Source organism: Benincasa hispida, chromosome 8 (genome assembly GCF_027475165.1).
Source record: "Benincasa hispida cultivar pf3 chromosome 8, pf3_genome.v1.1, whole genome shotgun sequence".
In the NCBI taxonomy this organism is placed as follows: Eukaryota; Viridiplantae; Streptophyta; class Magnoliopsida; order Cucurbitales; family Cucurbitaceae; genus Benincasa; species Benincasa hispida.
The window spans coordinates 37,990,725-38,016,670 of NC_143485.1; the positions used below are offsets into that span (position 1 = coordinate 37,990,725).

Sequence of the window (25,946 nt, forward strand, 5' to 3'; positions counted from 1 at the left end):
TATGATGTGATATTAAACCATAGGTTATAAATATAATATGATTATATTTATTTTTTAATTTAACAATTATGGGATAATTGTGCCATTTTTTCTCCGTAACTGAATGAGTTAGTGGGAGGTTGCATTCAGTTTTCGTAATTAAAGGATAAAATGAAAATGGTTTTCATTTTGCAATGAATCAGATATTCGCTCACCGAGTTGTATATACTGTTGATCGTATAGCAAACTGAGAGCATACACGACAGCTTAAAATTTCTAAACAATCGTATCACGCGCGCGGTTTACTAAACGGTCGCATAGGATTTACTAAATGATCATCTAACTCTTTCTACACGATTGCATGCCCGAGCATTTACTAAACGATCTCGCCTCTTTTACAAACGATTTTGTACCTCTACCTAAATGATCAAGCATTGTCTATATGATAGACACCCGATATCTCTCACTTGCTTGGTCGTGGTAAATGATCGTCTCTTCCTTCTTCCCTCTACCAAATCCAACAAAGCCCACACCTCCTGGATTCTCACTCCGAGAATACCGACGGTTCCAAGTGGTGGTGTCTTCTTTGCTGCCGTGTTTGGGAGGAGTCTGTTCCTAGGTAGACGATAGTGATTTGGTGGACGACTGGTTTGGGCGATCTCAGCGAGAGTGAGAGGTGTAGTTCGTTTGATGACAGCGAGATTTCTGTCACAATGAGTTTGGAACGATCTTACTTCCACTCAGAGGTACTTTTTGGTAAGAGTTCTTTCACTATCTACATAAAGGGCCATGTCTTTCTTCACTCCCGACCACCAATAAGAGTTCTTTAAGGTCATGTACATCTTGGTGCTACCTAGATGCATAGCATAGGCTGACTCATGATCCTCTTCTAACACGGAATTTTTCAACAGCTTATTGTTAGGAACACATAATCTGTTATTCTTCAGTACAGGTGAGCATGTTAGATCGAAAAACCGATACGACCGACCCAAACTAGCCGAAATGGAGTCAGACAGTCGAAAATCGGATGAAAGCAGTTGGTGTCAATTTACGATTTTTAAAACCAATTTGAATGGCAGTCGGAGCGAGTTATTTACCCGACCTGATCAATTTATTATTTAAAAAAAATAATTTATTATGCATGTAAAAAAATGTCATTTAAAAAAATGGTTAGGGTTTGTTTTTGTTCTTCTTCGATCTTCCATTCCAGCGTGGCAGCGCCAGCCAGCCATCTTCTTCGTTGCATTCTTCTTCGTTCTTCTTCTTAGTTCCAGCCGATCTTCTTCGTTCTTCCATTCTAGCGCCAGTCGATCGTTGCAGTTGCAGCTTGCAGGTCCATTCCAGTCGTCGCTGATCTTCTTCATTCTTCATTCTTCCTTCCATTCAAACGTTAAGTCAGTCGTTGAGTAGCCTGCAAGTTCGTATCCATTCCATTCAATCTTTATTCTTACAATGCATAGTGCACATCTGATTTTAACATTCAAATAAAAAAAAATGAGTTATTTATATGTAAAATTTTATTTCTATTGGTGTTGGAGAAAATTGAATATTGTTTGAAACTTAGATATGTTATTGTTTCTCTGGCTATTTGTCTACAAGAATTCTTCAATGCTTCTCCATTATTCAAGTATATATCTGAACTTAAGACGATTGAAAATACTCAAGTCGTTGATTCTACTCTTAAGTCATCACTCATTAGATTGAAAATTAGATATTTTAATTAGTAAATAATTATATCCTCTTAAATTTATATATATATATATATATATAATATGAGAGAATATGAGGATAAATTAAGATAAAGTGGCTCATCCATATCATAAAATCATAAAATTATTTGCTTGTTATAAAGTGGCTCCTGTCATCCTATTCAATCTACAATTGAATCAGAGTTTTATATACATCATTTGAATGGTACTCTTTTATTTTATTAATCATTGAAAACAAAGCTTAGTTTTATATACATCCTTGGTTTGTAATTTCTGTGCTCTAAGCTTAGTAAGCTGCATTCATTAGTTGTTCTTTATGTTTAAGCTAGTTATTTGAGCTTAGACTATTTGTATAGACTTAGAGGTATTGTGTGTTCTGGCACGGATTCCTTATTTGCTCAGGTTTCATGCATAAGGTGATAAGGGTATGGGTATCTGAGTTTTTGTAAATACTTTGAGACTTGAGTTTTTGTAAGGCTGAAATACTTTGAGTTTTTGTGAATTGTGTGATACTGAAGTCTGACATGGTGTGGCTCAACTAAATGGATTCAGCGGATATGGGGTTTGATGGAACTGCAACTGATATTTCAAAAAATGAACGAGATACAGAAACGGATGCTAATACAAATATCATTGATGTTGATTTAGCAAATGAGACATCAAATGTTCCAAATCCACTAAAAAGAAGGTGAAAAAATTCATGGTTTGAGATCATTTTGAGAGGTTAAAAGGTGATCCTAAAGACCCTCGTACTCAATATAAGTACTGTGGAGTTGTCTTGCATGTCATTCTAAATGTAATGGTACTAGGACTATGAAGAATCATTTGGAAAATTGTAAAATATACCCTTACCAGAAAAAGAGAGATCCAACCCAAATGACATTAGCTTTCAAAACTAAAGACAAAGACAATATTGGGGATAATACGTCACAACTTGTATGTGAGTCATATTGTTTAGAGAGTTTTCGGGAAGCGTTCATTGAAATGGTAATTGTTGACGAATTACCATTCAAGTTTGTGGAGGCTAAAGGATTTAAGAAATTTGTCGATAGATTAACATGTGCAAGTCAACCTAGATTTGTTTTTCCATCTCGGTTTACTGTGGCTAGAGATGTGCTTAAGTTGTATGTTAATGAGAAAAAACGTTTGAAAGACATGTTTGTGAATAAGAAGTATAGAATTTCTGTCACTACGGATTGTTGGATATTGGAACAAAATATAAATTACATGGTATTAATTGCCCATTTCATATATTCTGATTGGAGATTACATAAAATGATACTTAGTTTTTGTCCAATTGAGAATCATAAAGGTGATACTATTGGTAAAACCATTAAAAAAAATTTGAAGGATTGAGGCATTGAAAAGGTAATGACTTTGACAGTTGATAATGCAAGTTCGAATGACACTGCCATTGCTTATCTTCTGAAAAGATTCAATAATGGATTATTGTTTCGTGGAGAATTTCTGCATGTTCGTTGTTGTGCTCAAAGTATGTAAAGGAACAGAATGACTGCATTGAAAGGATTAGATATGCTGTACGATTTATAAGATCTTCTCCTGCACGGTTTTTGAAATTTAAAAAGTGCATTGAAATTGAAAAAATTTCTTGTAAGAATTATGTGTGTCTTGATATTCCCACTAGATGGAACTCTACATATTTGATGCTTAAGGCAGCTATGAAGTTTGAAAAGGCTTTTAATAGCTTAGAAGATGAAGATGCTTCTTATAGATACGATTTTCACCAAGTAAGGAAGATTGGACAAATGCTAAGATGTTGATTAGGTTTTGAAAAGTCTATTATGATGTGATGTTGAAAATTTCAAGCTCTTTGTACACCACTTCGAATATGGTTTTTCATTTGATTACAGTGCTTCAGAATTGTATACGTTTAAATGTTGGTAGTGCAAATGCAATGTTAATTGGAATGGCCAATAACATGAAGGCCAAATTTGAGAAGTATTGGGGGATATATTAAAAAAAAAGATCTATTGTTGTATGTTGCTATTGTGCTAGATCCTCAAAAAAAGCTAAGGTTTGTATCTTCTTACCTTAAAAAATTTTTAGGCTAGAGGTTGCCAAATCTATGGGAAATGTAGTAAAGCAATATTGTAGAGTCTCTTTCATAAGTACAGTACTACTCTGGGTGGGAGTACTACTACTACCAATACACCAATTGTCTCAGCCTCAGAGACCATGATTGATTGTGATCCAACTAAAAAGGTGGGTGAAGACTTTGTCTATGATACAATTGATATTGATTTTGAAGGCGATGAAACTACATCTTTCATACAGAGTTCAGAGATTGATATTTATTTGTTGGAAGCCAATGTTAATAATGAAGGTGATTTTGACATACTTCAATGGTGGAAGATGAACAGTCATCGGTTTGAGATTCTTAGTCGTATGGCTAGAGATATTTTGGCAATTCCAGTATCTACTGTAGCGTCTGAGTCGACTTTTAGTACAAGAGGACATGTTGTTGATTCATCACGTTGTTCATTGGCTGCAAAAACAGTGGAGGCTCTCATTTGTACTCAAAATTGGTTAAATTCTGGTCCAATAGATCTTGAAGTTTAGCATGACATGGAAGAAGCTTTATTATCTAAAGAAGATATTTATCCAATTGTTTAAATTTAAACTTTATTCATTTGTATTTTGTAGTTGTAACTTGTTAGTTTAAAATCTTAATGAGGTTGTCTTTCTCTTCTTAATCTTAATTATATAGGATTCAAAGCGGTCATGAACAATGAAAAAGATATTCAAGACCTTCCAGATTTTGCAAAGTTATCAGTTATCGATTAATCATTTATCATTTGATTTTGGTTCTATTTGACAATTGTGACATACTACTATTTGTGTTTTATTGTAATTTGGTTGTATTTGACTTTATGTTGTAATTTCTAATTTGATTGTATGTGTCATATGACATTTCTATTTGTGACGTACACTCTCGACTCTCATACTAGTTTTGTTTTCAAATATATATGTAATATGTGTTATGTGCTTCTTTAAGCAATTAAGCGAAACAAACACATTCCCAAACAATGGACGTGTTAATTGTTAAATATTAAGGGTTGTCAAATCAAATCATATCAATATTTTATTTTTAATACCTCTATTCCATAAATATTAAAATGTGAAATAGTATCTTGAATTTTGAATTACAATCACAAATTAAGAAAGAAAACTAAACAAGATTGATAAGAAAGAAAAAGGAAGTTAACAAATAGTTGATTTTTTATTTGTATTAAAAATTTGCTATTTAGAACAATAATGATTTATAACTAAATATAACTTTTACCTAATAGAAAATACTATATAGTACTAACTATTAAATATAGCAATTTTTCTTAGAATTTTAATAAATAAATATAATTGAAAAAAATTGACCAAATCGACCGACCGACCAACTGTTGGTCGGTCGTGTTTCTGCTCAGTCGACGGTCGGGACCGGTTTGTCAGATTCAAAATCGATTCTGGTCGGTTCGGCATCGGTCTGGTTGGAAAACCGACCCCGACCGGCCGATGATCACCGCTATTCTTCTGCAATGCTCCGTCCTGTCTTAACATAAAATCCGACCCCTACTATTATTTAATTTCTTCAATCAACTTACCGAGATTATCATCTGTCATTTGAGCCCTGATGATATCATCAACTAATGTAGGTCTAACCTAGAAATGAGCTATCATTTCTCCCAAATGACATACTATCCGAGCTGCATTAGCTCCTTTGAATTCTCGTAGTAACCTTCCCCTTAAAGAATTCAACATATCTCTAAAACACTTGACTTTCTGCTCAAAGCATCGACTACTACATTAGCTTTACTTGGATGGTAGTCAATAGTACAATTATAATCTTTTATTAACTTCATCCATCGTCTCTGTCTCAGATTTAACTCCTTCTGATCAAAGATATATTTCAAATTCTTATGATCTGTGAAGATATGACACTTCTCACCATACAAGTAATACCTCCATATCTTTAATGCTAGCACAACAGCTGCGAATTTCAGATCATGAGTAGAATAATTACCTTCATGTTTCTTTAGCTGCCTGGAAGCATAAGCTATAACTTTACCATCTTGCATCAACACACACCCCAATCCTTGTCTGGATGCGTCTCAATAGATTTCAAATTCTTTCCCTAGCACTAGAAGAGTTAAGATTGGCACAGTTATCAATCTTTGCGTCAAATCCTGGAAACTCCATTCACAGTTATCTTTCCATTCAAATTTAGCATCCTTTCTAGTCAAATTGGTCAATGGAAGGGCTATTTTTTAGAAACCCTCCACAAACCTCCTATAGTAACCCAAGCCAAGGAAACTATGTATCTCTGTTGCTGAGATAGGTCGTTCCCACCTGATCACAGGCTCAATCTTCTGAGGATCAACACTAACTCCTGCTGCAGACACTACGTGTCCTAGAAATACTACCTAATCTAACCAGAATTCACATTTGCCGAACTTAGCATATAATTGTTTCTCATGTAGTGTTTACAATACTATCCTCAAATGTTCTGTATGTTCCCCTTTGTTACCTGAATACACCAAGATATCATCTATGAAAACAATCAAAAACTGATCTAAGTATGGATGAAATATCCTGTTCATCAAATCCATAAATATTGCTCAAGCATTAGTTAGGCTGAATGGTATAACCGAAAATCATAATGCCCATATCTGGTTCGAAACGCTATCTTAGGGGTATCTGATTCCCTGACCTTCAACTGGCGATAGCCTAATCTCAGATCAATCTTTGAAAACACTATTGCTCTCTTCAGCTGATCAAATGGGTCATCAATACGAGGTAACAAAACTTATTCCATATAGTTACCTTGTTCAATTGCCTGTAGTCAATACATAATCAGAGTGTGCCATCTTTCTTTTTCACAAATAAAACTGATGTTGTCCAAGGTGACGACACACTGGGCCTGATATAGTCCTTATCTACTAATTCTTGCAGTTGAGATTTCAATTCCTTTAGCTCAACTGTAGCCATCTTGTACGGTGCCTATGAGATAGGTGTTGTTCCTGGTATCAAATCTATAGTAAAGTCCATCTCCCTATCAGGTGGTAACTCAATACTACTTTGGGGAGCAATGTGCTCAGTGGAAAAAAAAATTCACTAATAAAGAATTAAGATTATAAGAAATACTTTACTGTTAGAAACCTTCTACAGTGATTCACGTATAGTCCAAGTCCTTAGTGTTTAACTTAGACTCCTCCTAAGCTTGAGATTCCTTCTTTACTACTATAATATTCTTTCCAAGTCTTATTTGAAACACAACTCAAACAAACTTACTAACTCCCCCAAGTGTGAGATCTGAGATCCTTTCAACCCAAACAAGCTTAGACATCTCTAAACGTAAAGCAGTTTCAAACTCCATCATAGAAATATATGACTCAATTAAACACCCTTCCAGCCAACCTCAATGGCTCTAGGCAACAGCCTTAGAGTGAGGTTCACACACTTTCTTTTCAATAACACTCTCACTAAAAATACACTTTCACACGACAAATACACTAACCTTAAAAGAAAGCAACCCACCAAATATATATGAGTTGCAACGAGAATAACTTCGGAAAGGAAGAAAATCTTCTTCAATAGGGATATAGAAAGCAGCAACCACATATAACGAAATTATATTTCGATAGAAACTGCATAGATCGAACTAATGTGCTTACATGCCACAGGACAAGCTGCAAGATATTTTGTCTCTAAACGGGGTGTTTGACGTGCAAGTTTTGAATCTTAAACCTAGAAATGTTAAGCCTAGGGGATTAGACTAAGAGGTTTAGACAGTCTGAGTTTAAGAAAATTGTGTTTGGAGTGCATGCTTAAGTAGCCCAAGTGTGGATTTATAAATATCTAGTTTGTGAAATATTTTCTTGTATTTAATCACCGGTTAGATTTTAGATTAGTTTAAATATGTCATCTTAATTATTTTAATATAGATAAGCTTAAAATAAACTAAAAAAAATTAGAAGAATATTTTTTAAAAAAAATTAAAAAGAAATTTTCACTAAAATTAGAATTTTATTTAATCTATTGTTTTAATAATGTGATATTTTAATCTTACTAGATTTTGAAATAAAATTTCATAGACTTTTGTCACTTTAACTCATTTGAAAATGATGGTTTTTTTACCATAATACGCTGACTTAAAATTGAAATAACTAGTATTTTAATATTAAATTCAATGATTGAAAAACTATACTTTTTATTAATTTTAATATTAAAATTGAAATAAACTAGTATTTTAATATTAAATTCAATGATTGAAAAACTATACTTTTTTCTTATCAAATTACATCTGAGGAATAAAAAATCATAATTTTGAGTTTTAGTTTGTATTTGGTCGTTAATTGTTTTAACATTTTAAATCTTTACGTTTAGAAAAAGATTCTAAGTCTTCGAGCTAGTTAAATTGACCAACAAAAAAAAATTAAAATGTTATTAAATTAAATTAGAGCTTTCAAACATATATAGTTCTACACATATAACCTAAATAAATATAACTATACCATTGCAATCTATTAGCGTGTTTGGAATGATTTAAAAAAAAATATCTTTCAAAAATTCATTTTTAATTAAACACTTTTGATAAAAACTCGTTAAAATAAAAAAAAAATTAAAAAAAAAAAACATACATGTATTGCAATTCTTTCTTAAAAGTGTTTTTATATACAAATTTGTCTAGTTTGTTATATACTAAGAGTATTTTTATTAATATTTTTCCAGGTTGGTTGGTGGAGCTCGCCGGAGGTGGCAGTCGGAGGGTAGCCAATAGAGTTGGTAATTGGAATTTCGCCTGTGTAGGGGGGAAGGTGGTTGCCAGAGGTTGGTCGATGATGGTAAGAGTTGGCCAGTGGCGATTGGAGGTTGGTTGATGACGATCACCAAGGTGGCGGCCGAAGTTGGCCAATGACGATCGCAGGAGGTGATGGTCGGAATTGGTCGGCGACGGTCACCGGAGGTGGCTGCTGGAGTTGGCCGCAGTGGTCATTGAAGGTGGTGGCTGGAGGTGGCTGCTGGAGTTGGCCGCGGTGGTCATTGAAGGTGGTGTCCGGAGGTTGGCCGACATACTTCCTAGATTAAATTAGAAAAGAAAAAAAAGTAACCCATGGATATGAATAGTAAACACTATTCAAACCCACGAGAAAATGATTTAGGAAGCCAAGACTTTCAAAATCCATACCCCAAAGGGTTGAGCTTATGATGCTTAACTAATACTATCTCAACCCTTGAAACAAACATCCCCTAAAAGATTTAGCCAACAATACTGTAGTAGCAGTTACAATTCATACCTAATGTATAAAAGAAAAAAGAAACCAAATTAGATAATATCCCCTTCTTTCCCTTTTCTGCTAGTAAATAATTAGTAGTTTTGTGAAAGGACAAAATTTGAGACTTCAAAAGAGTAACTTTTTTAGATGAAACAAAAGATGGAAACGTGAGCTAGTTCAACTAATTAATACATATAGTTGGTTGCCACATGTTAAATAGTTATTAACAACAAAGATTATCCATGAAATTTGACTAGATAAATTGAAGTTATTAAAAAAACATGCATCAAATGGAAATTAGGCCATATTTACTGTTATCATTTAACCGTAACGGTAAAGATAACAATAACGTTAAAGGTAAATGTAACAACAAATATGGCAAATTTATAATTTTTATACGGTTGAAGTAACAATATTTGCAACGGTAAAAACAGTAGATCTCACGTAATTTTCAACTCTCTATTCTTCAATTAGATTATAGGATTTGATTACAAATTTTGAAATGGGTGCACGTTAATTAACTACACTCCACTTTTTACAATACCATTGATGAAGTACCTTTCACTTGGCTAAAAGTGGCTTTAAAACATAAAATTAAATTTGTAATTAATTTTTGTTTCAAGGGAAAGAAAACGAAACCAGCTTCTCAAAAAAGCTCTATTGAAAAGTTTTTGGAATCCCTCTCTGTTGTTCTATCAAAAAGTAGCTGCTTAGCTTCTGCAACAACGTACATTCTGCATAAATGTTAAATCCCATCAAAAATTCATTAAAATAAAAAGAAAACAAAGAAAGAAAAAGAAGATAAATTTCATTTGAAGAAACTAATTATTCTTCACCCCCAAAAGAACAAAAATCCTTTCATTTATATAACCCCATTTCCTCCTCCATTTTCACCCTCCAACTTCCAACCCACAGAGATTTTTTCTTTTCCTCAAAACAAAACCCCATAAAAATGAAAAGAAAAATCTGGGTTTTGGAGATCCTCCTCCTTCTACATTATCTCTTTCTGGGTATGTTTTATTTCTTACCAAAACTTCATCTTTATGCCATTAACATTCTAAAACCAGGAAAACAGAGTCCTCTGTTTTGTATATTGACTGAAGTGTTGTGGTTTTCGTTAGGGGGAGGGACAGCGGCGGAGGCGGGAATGGCGGTGACGACGGCGGCAATGACGCCGCCGGAAGGGAACACGACGTTTTTAGATGGGACTTCGTGGTGTGTGGCAAAGGCTGGAGCTTCGCAGATTGATCTGCAGAATGCGTTGGATTGGGCGTGTGGATTGGGGAAAGCGGATTGTAGAGCCATTCAAAAGGGAGGGCCTTGTTATCAACCGGATACGCTACTGTCTCATGCTTCTTATGCATTTAATAGCTATTATCAACAAAATGGCAACTCTGATATTGCTTGCAATTTTGGTGGTTGTGCCACTCTGACCAAAAATAACCCAAGTAAAATCTCTCTCTCTCTTCAATAACTTTGAATTATGTAGGTTGGCTCAAATATCGGGACTTATGGAGATTTTTGTACTTACAACGATTCATTCTCGGCCTTTTAATTTAAATAATTAATGATGTCTCTAAAACTATAAATGAAATCTAACTTTCCACCTAGTTTTTTTTTTTTTTTAATAGTATTGCATTAGGAATGATTATGTTTATAGTAGCTCTAACTCGATTGTTATGTCCAGGTCTTCATTTTTCTCCACTCTATTGCAATATTCATGGTGAAAGCATAGCTAACCAAGAGAAAAATGAGGATAGCGAGATAGACATGGTCATTTTCTTGGATTACGATATATATGATCATCTTTAATACGATACTGTATAAAGCAAAATGTTAGATTCATTTGTTTATCCTTAATCATTTAGAAGTTGATACCAAAAACTCTAACTTATGTTTAACTTTTACAATGATTTTCATGTTTCTAAATTGAGTTCTTGGTAAATTTTAAAAATAAAAAACAGGATTTTTTTTTTTTTTTTTTTTTTTTGTAATTTGACTTGATCTTTTAAAATATTAGTAAAAAAAATATACAAAGAAAAGAAGGCTGGAGGTGTAATGGGTGTTCCTTTCTTTATAGGAGAGGCCTAATGAGGATTTCTTAATTTTCAAAAGCCAAAATTCGAAAATAAAATGATTAATAAATAGGACTTAAAATATCAATGTGGATATTTTTTATTTTATGGATATATTGAGAAAATATTGATATTGATGAGTATTTATATAAAACAAAAAATCATTTAAAATAATTTATTTTTTACTTTTGAAAGTAAGTTACATATGCTGTGATTAGTATATGTATTTGTGTTGAGATAAATGTGTGTGTTTTTTTTCAATGTTTGGTTGGTATTTACAAAATATATTAGAGATATTGATTAATTTTTAATATTGACTATCGAACCCTCTCATGAGAGGATTCGAATCATCTATTTCTTTTGATGGGAGTTAGAGATGTCTTTGTTAGTAAGTTATGCTTTGAGTTGAAAATTTAGAAAAAAGTGATAAGTAGATCATTTTATTTAAAGTCTAGACATGACATCTTATTACTTTTATTTATTATAAATTTGTAATCAATAAATGAAAGTGATATTTATATATTTAATTTTTATAAAGCAAATAGTTATCAAATAGACGTAAATAAAAACAATATTTAAATCAAGTTTGAAAATGGATGTTTTTTTTTTTTCAAACTTAAATGTAATAAACCATTCCTCATTACATTTTTTTTCTTCTTTTTACAGGTTATGGGAAATGTGACTATTCAGCATCCAGGTATGACAATAATAATATAATATTTCTTTAAAAAAAAAAAAAACAAAAAAACAAACTTCACTAAATATTATTCATAAAATAACATTGAAGAGTTTTTCTTTTTTGGAAAATGACCCTCAGTTCAACAAGCTCGGCACCTTCAAAATTCAAGAACAGTCCAAGCCATATCTGCCTGAAGTTGCTTTGTGGGGTTTTCATGCTTCTAAATTTATATTTTGGAAGCTCATAATTATTTTGGTTTTGGCTTAAGCTTAATTAATTAATTTTAATTGACAAAAGCCAAGTGAATCTGATTTTATGTTGGATGGAAGGAAAGGAGACAAAAGGATGAGTTAATTAATTAGCATTTTGTAAATTGTTATGATTTTTTTTTCTTAGTTTTATTCTTCTCTTTGTCGATGGTTTAGGAATCTAGTTTGATCTCTCTGCCTCATTTTTCAAGATTATTCTGAATTTATTCTTACTTTTTGTTTAATCTTTGCCTTTATTTTTATTTTGGGTTTTTCTTTCATCCATTTAAGAGAGAAAATTGTTTCTTAGCGATGGAGGCAAATAATTATTTGCATACGGTGTACCCATTCATATGAAGAAGAAAGAATAAAAGAGAAAATTAGAGTATGTTTGGTAAAGAATTTGTAATTTATTTTATCTTTTCAGATTTATTGAGTTCAACAAATATTTATTTGGTTGACAACCCAAATTCTATTTTTGAAATCTATTTTCAATCATGTGATTTAAACCGAACAAATTCTAAAAAATATTTTTATGTTTTGATTTTGAATTTTAAATTTAAAATATAGAGCTATATTAAATAAAAATAAAAAAATATTTAGAAATATAATATATCACATTAGAACTCATTTATTTTATAAAAATATAATATGTATGATGTGATGTTTTATAAATTATATAATATTATAAAATAATTATTATATAAATCATATTATGAATTAATTAATAAATAATTTATTGTCTACTAAATATTATTGGATAATTATAACTAGTTTTATAATTTAGAAATATATAGTATTAAATACATTTTAAACCATTATTTTAATTATAATTCAATTTTTGAATCTGTAGCCAAACACGTATTTGAAAACATGAAATACAGCTTAGTTTTCATTGAAATCTCTTATTTTCAAATTTTTTTATCAAATAGACTCTTACCTTTTTAGTTTTTGAATTTGGAAGAATAACTATATTTGGTTTTTTAGTTTTCAAAATGTATTTTTTTAGTATTTGAATTTTTAAAAATATGTGCATTTGATCATTGAATTTTCAAATATAAATTTTTAGTCTATCAATTTTAAAAAATACGTTTGACAGATATTCGAAATATTTTTTATTATTTTAAATAATTATATGATATTTTAAATTTGAAAAATAATTTTAATAGACTAAATATTCTTTTAATTTAAATTGTCACGTGGTTATTTAAAATTTAAAAAAAAAAAAAAAAAAAAAAAAAAAAAAAAAAACTTCGAAGACTTCAAATCTATGTTTATAAAAATTTAAGGATTAAAAAAATTACATTTTTTAAAAATTCGAAGTATATTTTAAAATTTTAGTGATCAAACAAAATGTTCTTGAAAAACTAAAAAAAGCTAAATTTTCAAAAATTAGCTTTTGAAAGATTTAATTTTATGGGGCCACATCCTTATTTTATGATGAAAGAGTTATTTTTCGTCCATTAAATTTATTTTTTAATCTCTTTTTTTTTTTTTTTTGGCTGAATAATTAAAAGTGAATTTGAAATTTTGAAACTACTTTAAGAAAAAAATTTATAGTGTACTTTGCTTTTACTTGATTAGAAAAAACACTCTCTAAAAGCCAATGAAATTAATTTTAGTTATGTAATTAGCATTTCTAGAACTGGATTGAGCATGGATATAAATATAGCATTCTCTTGAAGCTAAATTATGTATGAAGGGATTGAATAACTTATATAATAACTTATTAGAATTTGAATTTTTATATATTTTTGTGTCTTTAATAAGTTAATATTTTATTATTATGAATTCAGTTTTGATTAACTCTACATATTATTTTTAGATTCATTATAAAAGATATAATATTAAATATTAATGTGTTGATAATGATAATTCATCTAAATTCAAGTCGATAACATTGTTGCTTTTTTTAAGTACAAGTAGAATATGAAAATTTGAAATTCAAACATAGAATAATACATATCAATTTATAATTTATCACTTCCATTGTCATTATTGTCATCATATCTTGAATTGTTAAATAAATTTAGTCAAATAATTACTCGGAATATAGCTTAGTTTGATGAGATAATATAACTAATATCGCTTGGTTATATTTGAAAAATAAATATTTAACAAAAGTTAAATTCATCATAATGCAACCATATATGTTGATATGGACGTAAAATAAAGTCACATAGGCATCAAAAACTATATAAATAAAGTCATATATGGCGGAAAAAGAGTAAGAAAAATAAATCAAATAACTACTTCAAAGAAAGTTTACGGAAAAAATTAAATTGAATTAATTAAAGAAAAGTAGTGAATTAGGCAATTACAACTCTATTTGAAATTGCATTTGCAATGAAAAAGCAATTATAAGTGAATTTTAATTGAGGCAGTTAGGTAAAATAAATTATTTATAAATTCAACAAGAATCACTTTTCAATTTAATAAAAATGAATAGATACCAAATTTTTTACCAAACATTCATAAAAAGTGTCACATTTTCAAGTCTTTGCAAAACTTAAATTATTCCTTCTATATTTATATTTTTTTTCCCACGTCTATTCCAATCTTGATTGATTCGTTTTTTTTATATATATAATAATTATATTTCTTACCCTTTTATCAAGTAGTTTAGTTTTTTCTATTAATAATAATTTAAACCAAACAAATTAGGTGCTAACTTAAATCATATAAAATCTTAAATAATTATCTTATAATAAATTATGAAATAAATAATTATGCAAAAATTAGTGAAATAAGCCTACTTTGTTCCATAAAACTAAAATATTAAGGTCGGTAATCATTTATACCTCATTTGGTAATCTTTCAGTTTTTTATTTTTATTTTATTTTATTTTTTTAAAATTTAACTCATACACACTAATTCCACCTCCAATTTCTTTCTTTGTTTTCATTTCTTACCGATGGTTTAAAAAACCAAACCATTTTTTAAAACTAAAATAATACTTTTAAAAACTTGTTTTTGTTTTTTTTTTTTTTTTTTAATTTGGCTAAAAATTCAACCATTGTACTTAGAAAAGATACAAATCATTGTAAGAAATGGAGAGGAAGTGAACTTAATTTTCAAAATCTAAAAACCAAAAACAAAATTATTATAATAGGATCTTAGTTTTTGATTTTTAGTTTTTAAAAATTAAATCTATAAGCACTTCTATCACCTCTAAAATTCTTTGAATATATATATAGTTTTTAAAAACTCGCTTTTTTTTAGAATTTAGCTAATAATTCAACTTTTGCACTTCACAGATATGCAAATTATATAAGAAATTGAGAGAAAATAAGTTTACTTTTCAAACCAAAAACCAAAAGGTATTACCAAATGAGACCAAAATCACACAATTTAGTACTATCTATCAAGGAAGCTTTCTATTATATTAAAATTTACCAAACAAAATTTTAATTTTTTTTTATAAAACCAACTCAATAATTATTCTATTATGAGATAATCTTAACTATATGTTATGAAGTATAAGAAGTTGTGAACTCCTAGAACCCACGATATAAGGAGTTGATAAGATATAAAATTGACTTTTTTTAGTAGTAGGATCCACACGGACACAGATACGACTACATGATACGGATATGATCGGATACGGCGATTCGTCAATTTCTAAAAAACTAAGATATGAATACGTCTAAGAATGCGTCATTTTTTATATCATTTTTTTATATATATATTTATAAAAAAAACAAGGATATTGATAAGTTGAAAATACATTTTCTTTTTTTTTAATAAAATCTAGAATGTAAATAAATTTAGCATACAAGTTAATAACAATAAAAAAAAAAAGTAACATCTAAGATGTTGAAGTACAATAGTTAATAAAATGCAATTACTCGCATTGCAAAGAAGAAAGATCAGAGTGAGAAGTATGAAGATAAACGAAGAATTTCTTCATTAAATTGTTGAAGATATCCAAATGGTTTATATTTTGGTGAACTTTGTGGGACTCGAATGTGAAGATGTAAATTAGATGATTCTAGTCTAGGGTTGGGTCCGTCATTTATTTATTTTTCCTTTTAGTTTTGGACTCGAGTAGGGAGTTTTTTAAATAGGTTGTCTAGTTTTAGATTGGAAAATATTAGATGAATTGTTTGTTTTTTTTTCTTTTAAAAAGATGAATTGTTTGTTTTTTTTTCTTTAAAAAAATATGTGTAGAAATAGATACGTCAAATCGTACGGTCGGATATGTATCTGGGAAGTATCAATACATGTTTAATACAGATTCTTTGTCTTACCTGAAGTATCTGTGCTTCATAGCTTAGCCAAACACACACTGACCATTTACAAGTCTCAAACTCATCCTCCATATTTATGTATTTTTTACATATATTCTCTTATAAGTTTTCTATTCATTTAATTGTTTATGAAAAATATATTCCTTTTTTTAGAATGAAAGATATTTTTCCTAAACTTCTAACAAATAATTTATATATATTTTTTGGAAAAAAAAAAAACCCATAAAATCTCAACAAGATTTACATCGATAACATTGAATCATAACAAACAAAAGCTACTCTAATTAGAAAGAGAGTACATTGACCCATCAAACAAAAATGAAATAATTAAATTGTGCTAAACATATACATATATGGAGTAATATATAATACATACTTCTTTTCAAAATGGATGTATACTTCATGAATACCAAATTAGTGTTCAGATGTTAAATTGATTATTATAACTATTTATGATGTTAGTATTTGGATATAGATTATATATTTGTGTTGAAGTGTAAACTATTTTTATTTGAATAGAAAATAGGTTACACTTTCAAAGAAGAAAATAAAGGACGAGTGACAAATAGTAAATATGGTAGAAAATAAAGTTTTGAAATAGTATTTACTATATTTGACTGTAGGTAAGGATGGCAACAGTTCGGGAGTGGGGACGCACTCCCCATCCTTATCCCCGTCCCATTCCGTTTTTTATTTTATTATTTTTATTATTTAAAATTAACTAAAATTAGTATTTATATTGAAATTGTAAATTTTAGGTAATAAATTATTATTATTGTTATATATATATTTATTTAAATCAACAATTAAAAAAATTATTTTAATGTTTTTTTTTATAAAATTTATTATATTAGAAAATTAAAATAAAACAAAAAACTAGAAAATTAAAATAAATAAAAAAAACTAACTTAAACAGTAGTTTATATATATATATATATATATATATATATGTTAAATATCATTTTCGTCCCTACTTTATTCAATTTTAGTCCTTAATTGTTAATAATTTAAAATTTAATCAGTCAACTCTTACCAAAATTGTTTAAGTAACAAAAATATTTTTTTAAAAAATACACATGTGAATATGTTCATATTCACAATAAAAAATGCTAATAGAAAATAGAAAATACGTGGATTACAATTAAAATTAAATTTTAAGCTATTAGAAAATACGTGGATTACAATTAAAATTAAATTTTAAGATTTATTGAAAATATATAGATTAAAATTAGATATTTTAAATATCGGGACAAAAGTGACTTTTTCAACAAAATGACTTTTTCAACCAAGATAGAACATGAAAAATTTTAAAAATTTCCCGATAAATGGAGAAATAGGAATAAGGATTTGAAGGTGGAAAACTAGAAGGTGGGTAAAAAGGTGGAAAGATATAATTTTAGGATGGGATAGATAAAAAAAGAAATTAATACAGAAAATAACAATAATAAATAAATAAATAAAAACAACTGTCGAATGTCAAACCCGTTTCTTCCTCCCTAACCTCCTTCTTCTCCACCTCAAAGCTTCAGAAAATTTCTCCACAAAACCCTAACCTTCTCTCTGTCACATCCCCCCTTTCTTCCCAAAATCAAAACAATCCAATTCCAAATTCAAGCTTGAATGAATCTTCCTAATTCCTCCATCCATGCAACCATTTCCTTCTTCTTCTTCTTCTTCTTCTTCTTCTTCTTCTTCTTCTTCCAACCATGTCTTTTAGCCGCTCAATGCGCTCTCAATCCCTCGCTAATCCACCTCCGTTAGCCGAGAAAATCACCGAAGAACCAATCACCAACAAAACCGCTCAAAGCACCGTCACCTGTTTTTACCAGGCCAACATCGCCGGATACTGGCGCAACGTCACCATTTTATGGTGTAAAAATCTCATGAACCACACTTTAACCATCACAATCCAGAGTCTCCAAGGCGATTTCCATTGCAATTACAAAATCGACGTCAAGCCTTGGCATTTTTGGAGCAAAAAAGGCTTCAAATCCCTAGAATTAGACGGTAATCAAATCGATATTTATTGGGACGTTCGTTCTGCTAAATTTTCTACTGGTCCTGAACCTCACTCTGATTTCTACGTCGCTTTAGTTTCCGACGAAGAAGTCGTTTTGCTTTTGGGAGATTACAAGAAGAAAGCTTATAAAAGAACTAAATCTAGACCTGCTCTTGTTGAAGCGATTTTGATTTACAAAAAGGAAAATGTCTTTGCGAAGAAATGCTTTTCAACCAGGGCTAAATTTGATGATCGGCGTAAGGAATGTGATATTGTTGTTGAGATTTCAACTTCCGGCGCTAAAGATCCGGAGATGTGGATTAGTATAGACGGGATTGTTCTTGTTCAGGTCAAGAATTTGCAGTGGAAATTTAGGGGAAATCAAACGGTTGTTGTTAACAAGCAATCGGTTCAAATCCTCTGGGATGTTCATGATTGGCTCTTCACTAACCCGGGTACGGGTCATGGATTGTTTATTTTTAAACCCGGTCCAGCCGAATCGGAAAGCGACAAGGAAGGTAGCGGCGGCGGAGGCGGAGGCGCCGGGTTGGAGCCGAGTGAGGACGGCAGTATTTATTACTCGACTCGCAGCATGAACTCGTCTCACCAGACCGAGTTCTGCCTTTTCCTTTATGCGTGGAAATTGGAATGATTTATTTAAAAAAAAAACAAAAAAGAAGGATTTTTTTTTTAATTACAAAACTAGCTCAAGCACGTATTAATTAATGATTTGAGTGATTAAATGATTAATTAATGTACCGTGCATGTCACGTGCCTTCTTCGTAAATATATACATGTATTTATGTATGTATATATTGACCTCTGCTGACTATGCATGACCACTTGACATAGTATTGGGAGTGTTTGTTTCGTGGATTAGATTTTATTTGTAATCGAACTTTATTATATTCTAAAGTATAGAGATTTGTTCAACTTATAAAGTTGTTAATTTCATGAATTTGTTACATAAAATTTATGCTTGTGAAACTTCCGTGTATATTATAAATTCCCCGTAAAATTTAATGGTGTAATCCAACTTTAGAATGTCTTTTTAATTATGTTTTCAGATTTGAAAAGTTTCGGTTCGTTTGGTAATCATTTTATTTTTAGTTTTGTTTATGAAAATTAAGTCTATGGACATTATTTCTACCTCCAAATTAAAAAACTAAGCTAAATTTTGAGAACTAAAAAAAATAGTTTTCAAAATGTTGTTTTTGTTTTTCGAATTTGACTAAGGATTCAATCATTGTATTTAAGAAATTGTAAGAAATGAAATCGGTTACAAATAGGACCTTCATTTTTACCTTTGATTAGTGGTTTGATTAAATCTTCATTTTCAATAAGACCTAGAAGTCATGTTAACTTCATTTTTAAAAAAGAAAAGGAAAATGACAAAAAAAAAAAAAAAAAAAAAAAAAAAATAGGGGTGAGTAGTGTTGACAATGGGGTGGGGCAGGTTCCCCGTTCCGATGGGGGAATTTTCCCCATCCCCGCCATCTAAAGGCGAGAACAGGGCAAAGATTTCCCGGGGAAGCGGGTCCCTACGGATAACTATTCCCGTTTCCCCTTTTGTTTCTCTATTGAGACCTTTAAAGAAAAAATCCTAAAAATATCTTTTGTTTGAACTTGGACATTTTAGTTAAGCTTAGATTGGACTAAATGAAAAACTAGGCTCAATGTAAAAAATCAAAATACCTAATATATATATATATATATATATTAAAAAAACTAATCGGGGGCGAGGTTAGGGACAGGGACGGGGTGAGGATACCCTCCCCATCTCCACCCTGTCTCCTGTTCGAAGATCCTAAAGAATTTTCCGATTTGACCCATCCTCGTTCAAATTGAAGATTCCTTGCTCCGATCGGGGCAGGGCTCTGCGAAAAATTTTGCCGACCCTAGGGGTGAGGAGAATCACGTGCTCCATGGAAATTGACATTTTTATATACGTATTATACATTCTGTTTAAAGACTCATGAATTTCCTTTGGTTCGTTAGTATATAATTTTTATTTTTTTTTCTTTTCCTTTTAATAAAAAGTTTTTTTTTTCATTAGATATATATAAGTTTTGTATATTATTTTAATGGTTCTTTTTTATTTACTTTACCAGACGTAAATTTTAATTTTGTGTCTAATTGAATTTCTTGACTAATAGAATTTTGAGGGAAAGATCCAAATACACAAATTCAAATTTATTATATTACAACATTTAATTTTTAAAATTTTTCAATAGGTAAGAGACTTACTAGACAAAGAATTGAACCTTTAAAATCAATTAATCACAAAGGTAAAAAAAAAAAAAGGTTAATGATATATTAAACACTTTTTAAAGATCATTGGATAAACTTTCAAAGTTATATGAACTCCTGCGCCCTATCATGAAGTCCTACCATTGCAAGCACTGCTAATAAGAAATGGATTAGCTTTCTTTAGCTCTAATTATGGTATAAGCTAGTTGAGCCAACAAAAAATCGAAAAATAAGACTGAATCAAACTGATCCGTTGGTTTGGTTTAATTTTCTAGTATGAAATTGGATATCTTGATCTGTATTTGGAGAAAACAAAAATGTATTCATTCAGATCAATTTTTTATTGAAAAACCAATCAACCAAACTGAATAAAGGGAATATTTACACCCTTAAAAATACTGTCTTTTAGTATTTAATTATTATGATGCATTTATATTTGTTGCTTATGAAAGACATCAATTATTATGGAATATGTATGTTTGTTATCTAGAATGACAAGAAAAAAGAACAAAAATGTCCAATTTCAATCTATAAAAAAAGAAAAAGATCAAAATTTAGTTTGAAAATAGTAAAACGACCCATTCAAAACAAAAAGTTGAACTAAAAATAAAAAATGGAAGAAAAAAAGAAAATTAAAAAAATCGAGAATCAAATCGATAATAAACCAAACCAAATAAAAATCAATCAATTGATTTTGTTATTTATTGGATATGGGTGTGGATCCTTATTTATAAAAATTGATTATTTTGGTTTGGTCTTTGGTTGGCCCCAAATCAATAAAACCAAATCGACTATCACCCCTAAAGGAATGGAATTCCTCGCGGAAGCGTGTGAACGTCGTGCCATTTGAAGGAACCTGTAAAGACCCTGAGCGGAAGCGGGGATCGATCCCAAAAATTATTTTTCCATAAAGTAAATTACATAACAAAATTATGCAATAAAACATAAATTTACAGCATGCCAAAATAAAATGAAATGAGGTTAGAAGGGAGACTTACCCTTGAAGAACAATTTTCTTCTTCATGAATCCTCTCCTCCAGAATTGATCACAATCAAATAGAATCCAAAATGACCGCTACTAGTAAGAGCCTTCTGTATTCTCTTGGGATGAAAATCATAGGAGTTGTGTGGGATCTATGATTTTGGGAGAGAGGGAAAAAGATATTGAGAGAGAGAAAGTTTGAGTTTTTTGTTTTTCTTCTTTTGTTTTTTTGTTTTGTTTTGTTTTTTTTTTTCAAAGAGTTCTAACCCTTTTGCGAAGAAGAAAATATCTCACCCAACAACTTCCCACTCACTACGTGGGTTGAGAGAATTAAGGGTGGGGAGTTATTTCTCTCCTTTTAAATTTAAAAATAAAATCAATAAATTATATATATATATATATGTTATATCATACCTATAGTTTAATATTGTATGGAATACAATATAACCTATAGTTTTAATTTTCTCATTAATGCATAGTATTCAATATAAATCTCATTTATACTAAATTTAATCATATGATTCAAATATTTGTTTTCTCTCAAATAAACTTTATATTATAATGTATCAAATACGTTATATTAATTATATCATATATAATTAAGTTAAATTAATTATATCACATATAATTAATCCCCTCATTTAATTTGAATAATTTAAATTAATCCAAAATTGATTCCCATATATCCTTGTTGAGCTACAGAGGGGACCCCATAGACTTGTAGATTGAAGCTCCAATGATTTTTTCCCTTGTAGTTACATCTTGCTCGTAATTACAGCTAGGCCAAAATTACCATTTTGCCCCTATAGTTACATCTAACTCCTTAAGTGTCATTAGTCCCTCTAATGAACAATAATTCATGGTCCAACTATGACCAAACTCCTCTCAGGCTAAAGAAAGAGTGTGGCGCCACATTGTTTAAGCCCGGGATCAGTCTTTAAGGGAGCAATTTATCTACGTACCCCAACATTGGTGAATGAGAAAATTTCATCTTGTAGAGCTTTGTTCCCAACTCCCCAATCAGACAAATCCCCAAAATAATAGGTTTATTAAGTCGACGATCTGGCCAATCTCACCCATACAAATCAAAGGATTGCCTTCATAGGCAGGAGTTTACAATTCAATCAGGATTCGGGTCATGTCACATATGGTCATCCTGGTGAAATAAGTCTCTATTATGAACGACGTTATATAATGAGACTAATCATTTTGTGGTTCGGTCTTATATAAACTTCTTTGTATAAAATACTCCTACTCACATGTCTCCATATGAATGATTAGGATCATATCATTTGTAGCACTTTGCAACAACGTAACATCTACAAAACAGGTCGTATTTGTAGTGTCACCAGGATAAGGTATCCAGCCTTATCCATCTACTACAAACCATTTAAGTTATCACTTAAACATGATCCACCTATATGTCTCTATATACATGTTTAGGCTACATATGATAACCTTGGATGTTAGTTTATTGGTTTGTGGGTTTAATGCTACTAAATGTCAAATAAAATATTTCATATTTTATTAAATAAATAAAATATTTGTACAATACAATTACAAACTATAGGTGTTGGGGTTGATGCCCTAAAGTCTCGTGTCCTGTAGTTTGTAAACAGTTTGTACGAACGCTTGTGTTGTATAATATATGATATTTACTTCACATCTTGTTTTTTGCTCAGTAGTATGTTTTATTTGCTTTACCACAAACCAATAGACATAAAATCCCTGGTTATCTGTATGTAACTTAAGCATGTATGTGGTGATATATAAGTGAACCATGTCTTGAGTGATAACCAAAATGGTCTGTAGTATATGGATATAGGAGAGAAACCTTATCCTGGTAATGCTACAGATGCGACCCACTTTGTGGAATGGTCACAAGCGTTATGACTTGTCATAGATGATCTGATCCTGATCATTCGTGTAGGGGACATGCGAGCGGGGGAATCCTATACAAAGAGTTTGTATAAAACCTGACTACGAAATGTTAACGTCTCGTTATATAACACCGTTCATAACAGAGACTTCACTTCACTAGGATGACCATAGGTAACATGACCTCAATCCTGAGTGAGTTGGGAACTCCTGCCATTGAGGGCAGTCCTTTGATTTGTATGGGAGCGAGTGGCCAGGTCGCCGATTCAAATCTACCATTTTGGGGATTCGTCTGATTTGGGAGTTGGGAACTTAGCTACATAAGATGAAATTCACTCCTTCCCTGAAGTAGGGGTAAGTAGATAGATAGCTCTCTTAAAGGCTGATTCCAGGGCTTGAACGATGTTGCGCCACATAACTTCTCTTGGCCCGAGAGGTGTTCACCTATAGTTGGACTATATTGTATTGTTCATTAGAGGAATCGGTGGTACTTAAGGAGTGAGATGTAACTACAAGGGCAAAATGATAAATTGGCCCAACTGTACTTAAGAGCATCTGTGAAGGGTCATTGTACTCATTATTGGTTATATCCAATGAACATAGAAATATGTATGTGGTAAGAAGAGTTCAGCTGTTGGTCTTTAGTAGAATACCTGACAGTTAACGGATAGTGGATCTCGTGGGTAAAGAGTTTAGTAGCTATTCACGTACCATTAGACATTCAAGCCACAAGTCCATTAGGTCCCCTGGGTAGCTTGGATAAAGTCAAGAATTAGTGTTTGGGTTAATTTGAAATGTTCAAATTGACAAGAGAGAGTTCGATTATATATGATATAATTGAACTGGTTGATTATATATGATATAATTGACTAAATGTATGAGATACATTATTTTGAAGGAATTTAGATATAAATATGATTTATATCATGTGGAGGAGAAATTATTATAGTAGATATGTGATATCAAATTATAGGGTAAGAATATAATATAATTATATCTATTAATTATTAAATTTATTAATTATATGATAATTGGCCTAAAACTTCTCTCGGACAAGCGTTAGTGGGAGAATCCGAACAATAACCGAAGAATAAAATGAAAATTTGTTTCATTTTTGTAAGAGTTCGAAAATTTGCAATCGGTGTGAAAACGTAACGATCGCATAATTTGAGAGCCTATATGATAGCTGCTCATAGCCTAAATGATCGCGCACCAACACTTAAACTATTGCATGCTCGTCCTTAAATGATCGCTTAGCTTTCCTAAACGATCGCATAGTGTGTCGCATTTTCTAAACGATTATCTACCATTTATTAAACGATCGCTTAGTAAAACCTACACGATCGTGTAGCTTCTTCTAAACGATAAGCACACAGCTATACGATAGCTTTTTCTCTCCCACTTGCTTATCGTCTAAACAGTTTGTTCTTATCGTCTAAACAGTTTGTTCTTTCTCCTACCTCTATCAAATTCACCAAAGACCACACTTTGGATCCTCACTCTGAGAATACCAAGGGCTCATTTTGGTGGCGTCGTCCCCGCTGCTGTTCACTTGTTTGTGACTGTTTGTGTTGCTGCGTTCGTGTAGACGATCGTGCTGCTGCAGCCGACTGGTTTGCTGGCGATAGAGTGCGAGTGGAGGTTCTTCCACTACGTCAGAGTTCAAAGTTTAAAGAGGGTATTCAACTAGTATGAGAACTCTTTCCTTTGTATTTTTATGGTTTGAAGCATGCCTTTAATTATTGTGAATTTGCATAACTGTCTGTTAGAATGTATGTGTTGTATTAGTCACAATGAAATCGAAAAGATCCAAACGCGTTCATGGATGCTCTTCGATAAGATTTCCTTCAATAGGGCCTTAGAGATTTAGGGCATCAACCTCAATAACCTCCCCCTTGACTTAAAGCTAATAGGGCGTACAATATAAAATTCATACTATACAAATACACAAAGCAATAAACTAGGACATAACACGTGGCCAGTACAAAATCTCCCACTTGCCCTACTCTAAATATGGCTTGTCCCATAGACCCATAGTCTACAGCTGACCCTTAAACACCTTAGCCGTGAGAGCCTTTTAAATGGATCAGCAATGTTGTGCTCTGAAGCTATCTGCGTGAAGATCATGTCTCCTTAATGCACAATCTCTTAGATGAGATGACACTTCCGCTCTATATGTTTCCTGCACTTGTGACTTCGAGGCTCTCGGGAATTAGCCACAGTACCACTGTTATCACAATAAAGCGTGATATGCTTTGATATGTTTAGAACCACTTCTAGATCAGTCAGAAATTTCTTAAGCCACACAATAAAGAGTTTGTGTATCTTGTAAGGATCAAATCCTTATAATCATACACAAGCATGTAGTCCCTCGTTCTCCGTAGATACTTGAGGATGTTCTAAACAATGGTCCAGTGATCAAATCCTGGATTAGACTGATATTTATCGACTATCCCTACCACATAGCAGATGTCAGGTCTAGTACATAACATCACATACATCAAGCTACCAACAGCCAATGTTCATTTCCTCAACCTCTTGAGGTGTCTTATGACACTGTTCCTTAGATAATATAACTCCATGTCTGAAAGGGAGTAAATCCCTCTTA

General features: G+C 31.1%; 2 protein-coding genes across 2 annotated transcripts; both read left to right on the forward strand.

Annotated features, from left to right (window-relative positions):
* The first annotated feature begins 9,805 nt into the window (after positions 1 to 9,805).
* On the forward strand, positions 9,806 to 12,224 carry LOC120083545 (Carbohydrate-binding X8 domain superfamily protein). Its single transcript, XM_039039342.2, has 4 exons — positions 9,806 to 9,987; positions 10,099 to 10,425; positions 11,719 to 11,749; positions 11,870 to 12,224. Exons 1-4 carry the CDS (start codon positions 9,930 to 9,932, stop codon positions 11,976 to 11,978), a joined length of 525 nt encoding a protein of 174 aa, XP_038895270.1. The 5' UTR covers positions 9,806 to 9,929; the 3' UTR covers positions 11,979 to 12,224.
* Positions 12,225 to 17,688: 5,464 nt separating this feature from the next.
* LOC120083635 (uncharacterized) lies at positions 17,689 to 19,200 on the forward strand. The gene has a single exon (XM_039039469.2). The coding sequence runs from the start codon at positions 17,936 to 17,938 to the stop codon at positions 18,878 to 18,880; it is 945 nt and encodes a 314-aa protein (XP_038895397.1). The 5' UTR covers positions 17,689 to 17,935; the 3' UTR covers positions 18,881 to 19,200.
* The last annotated feature ends 6,746 nt before the right edge of the window (positions 19,201 to 25,946 follow it).

Excerpts from the sequence above, each read along its gene's own strand:
- LOC120083545 (XM_039039342.2), top strand. The coding sequence starts at position 9,930 with ATGAAAAGAAAAATCTGGGTTTTGGAGATCCTCCTCCTTCTACATTAT. Across the intron at positions 10,426-11,718 it reads TCTGACCAAAAATAACCCAA|GTTATGGGAAATGTGACTAT; the intron begins GTAAAATCTCTC and ends TTCTTTTTACAG. Across the intron at positions 11,750-11,869 it reads TGTGACTATTCAGCATCCAG|TTCAACAAGCTCGGCACCTT; the intron begins GTATGACAATAA and ends AATGACCCTCAG.
- LOC120083635 (XM_039039469.2), top strand. The coding sequence starts at position 17,936 with ATGTCTTTTAGCCGCTCAATGCGCTCTCAATCCCTCGCTAATCCACCT.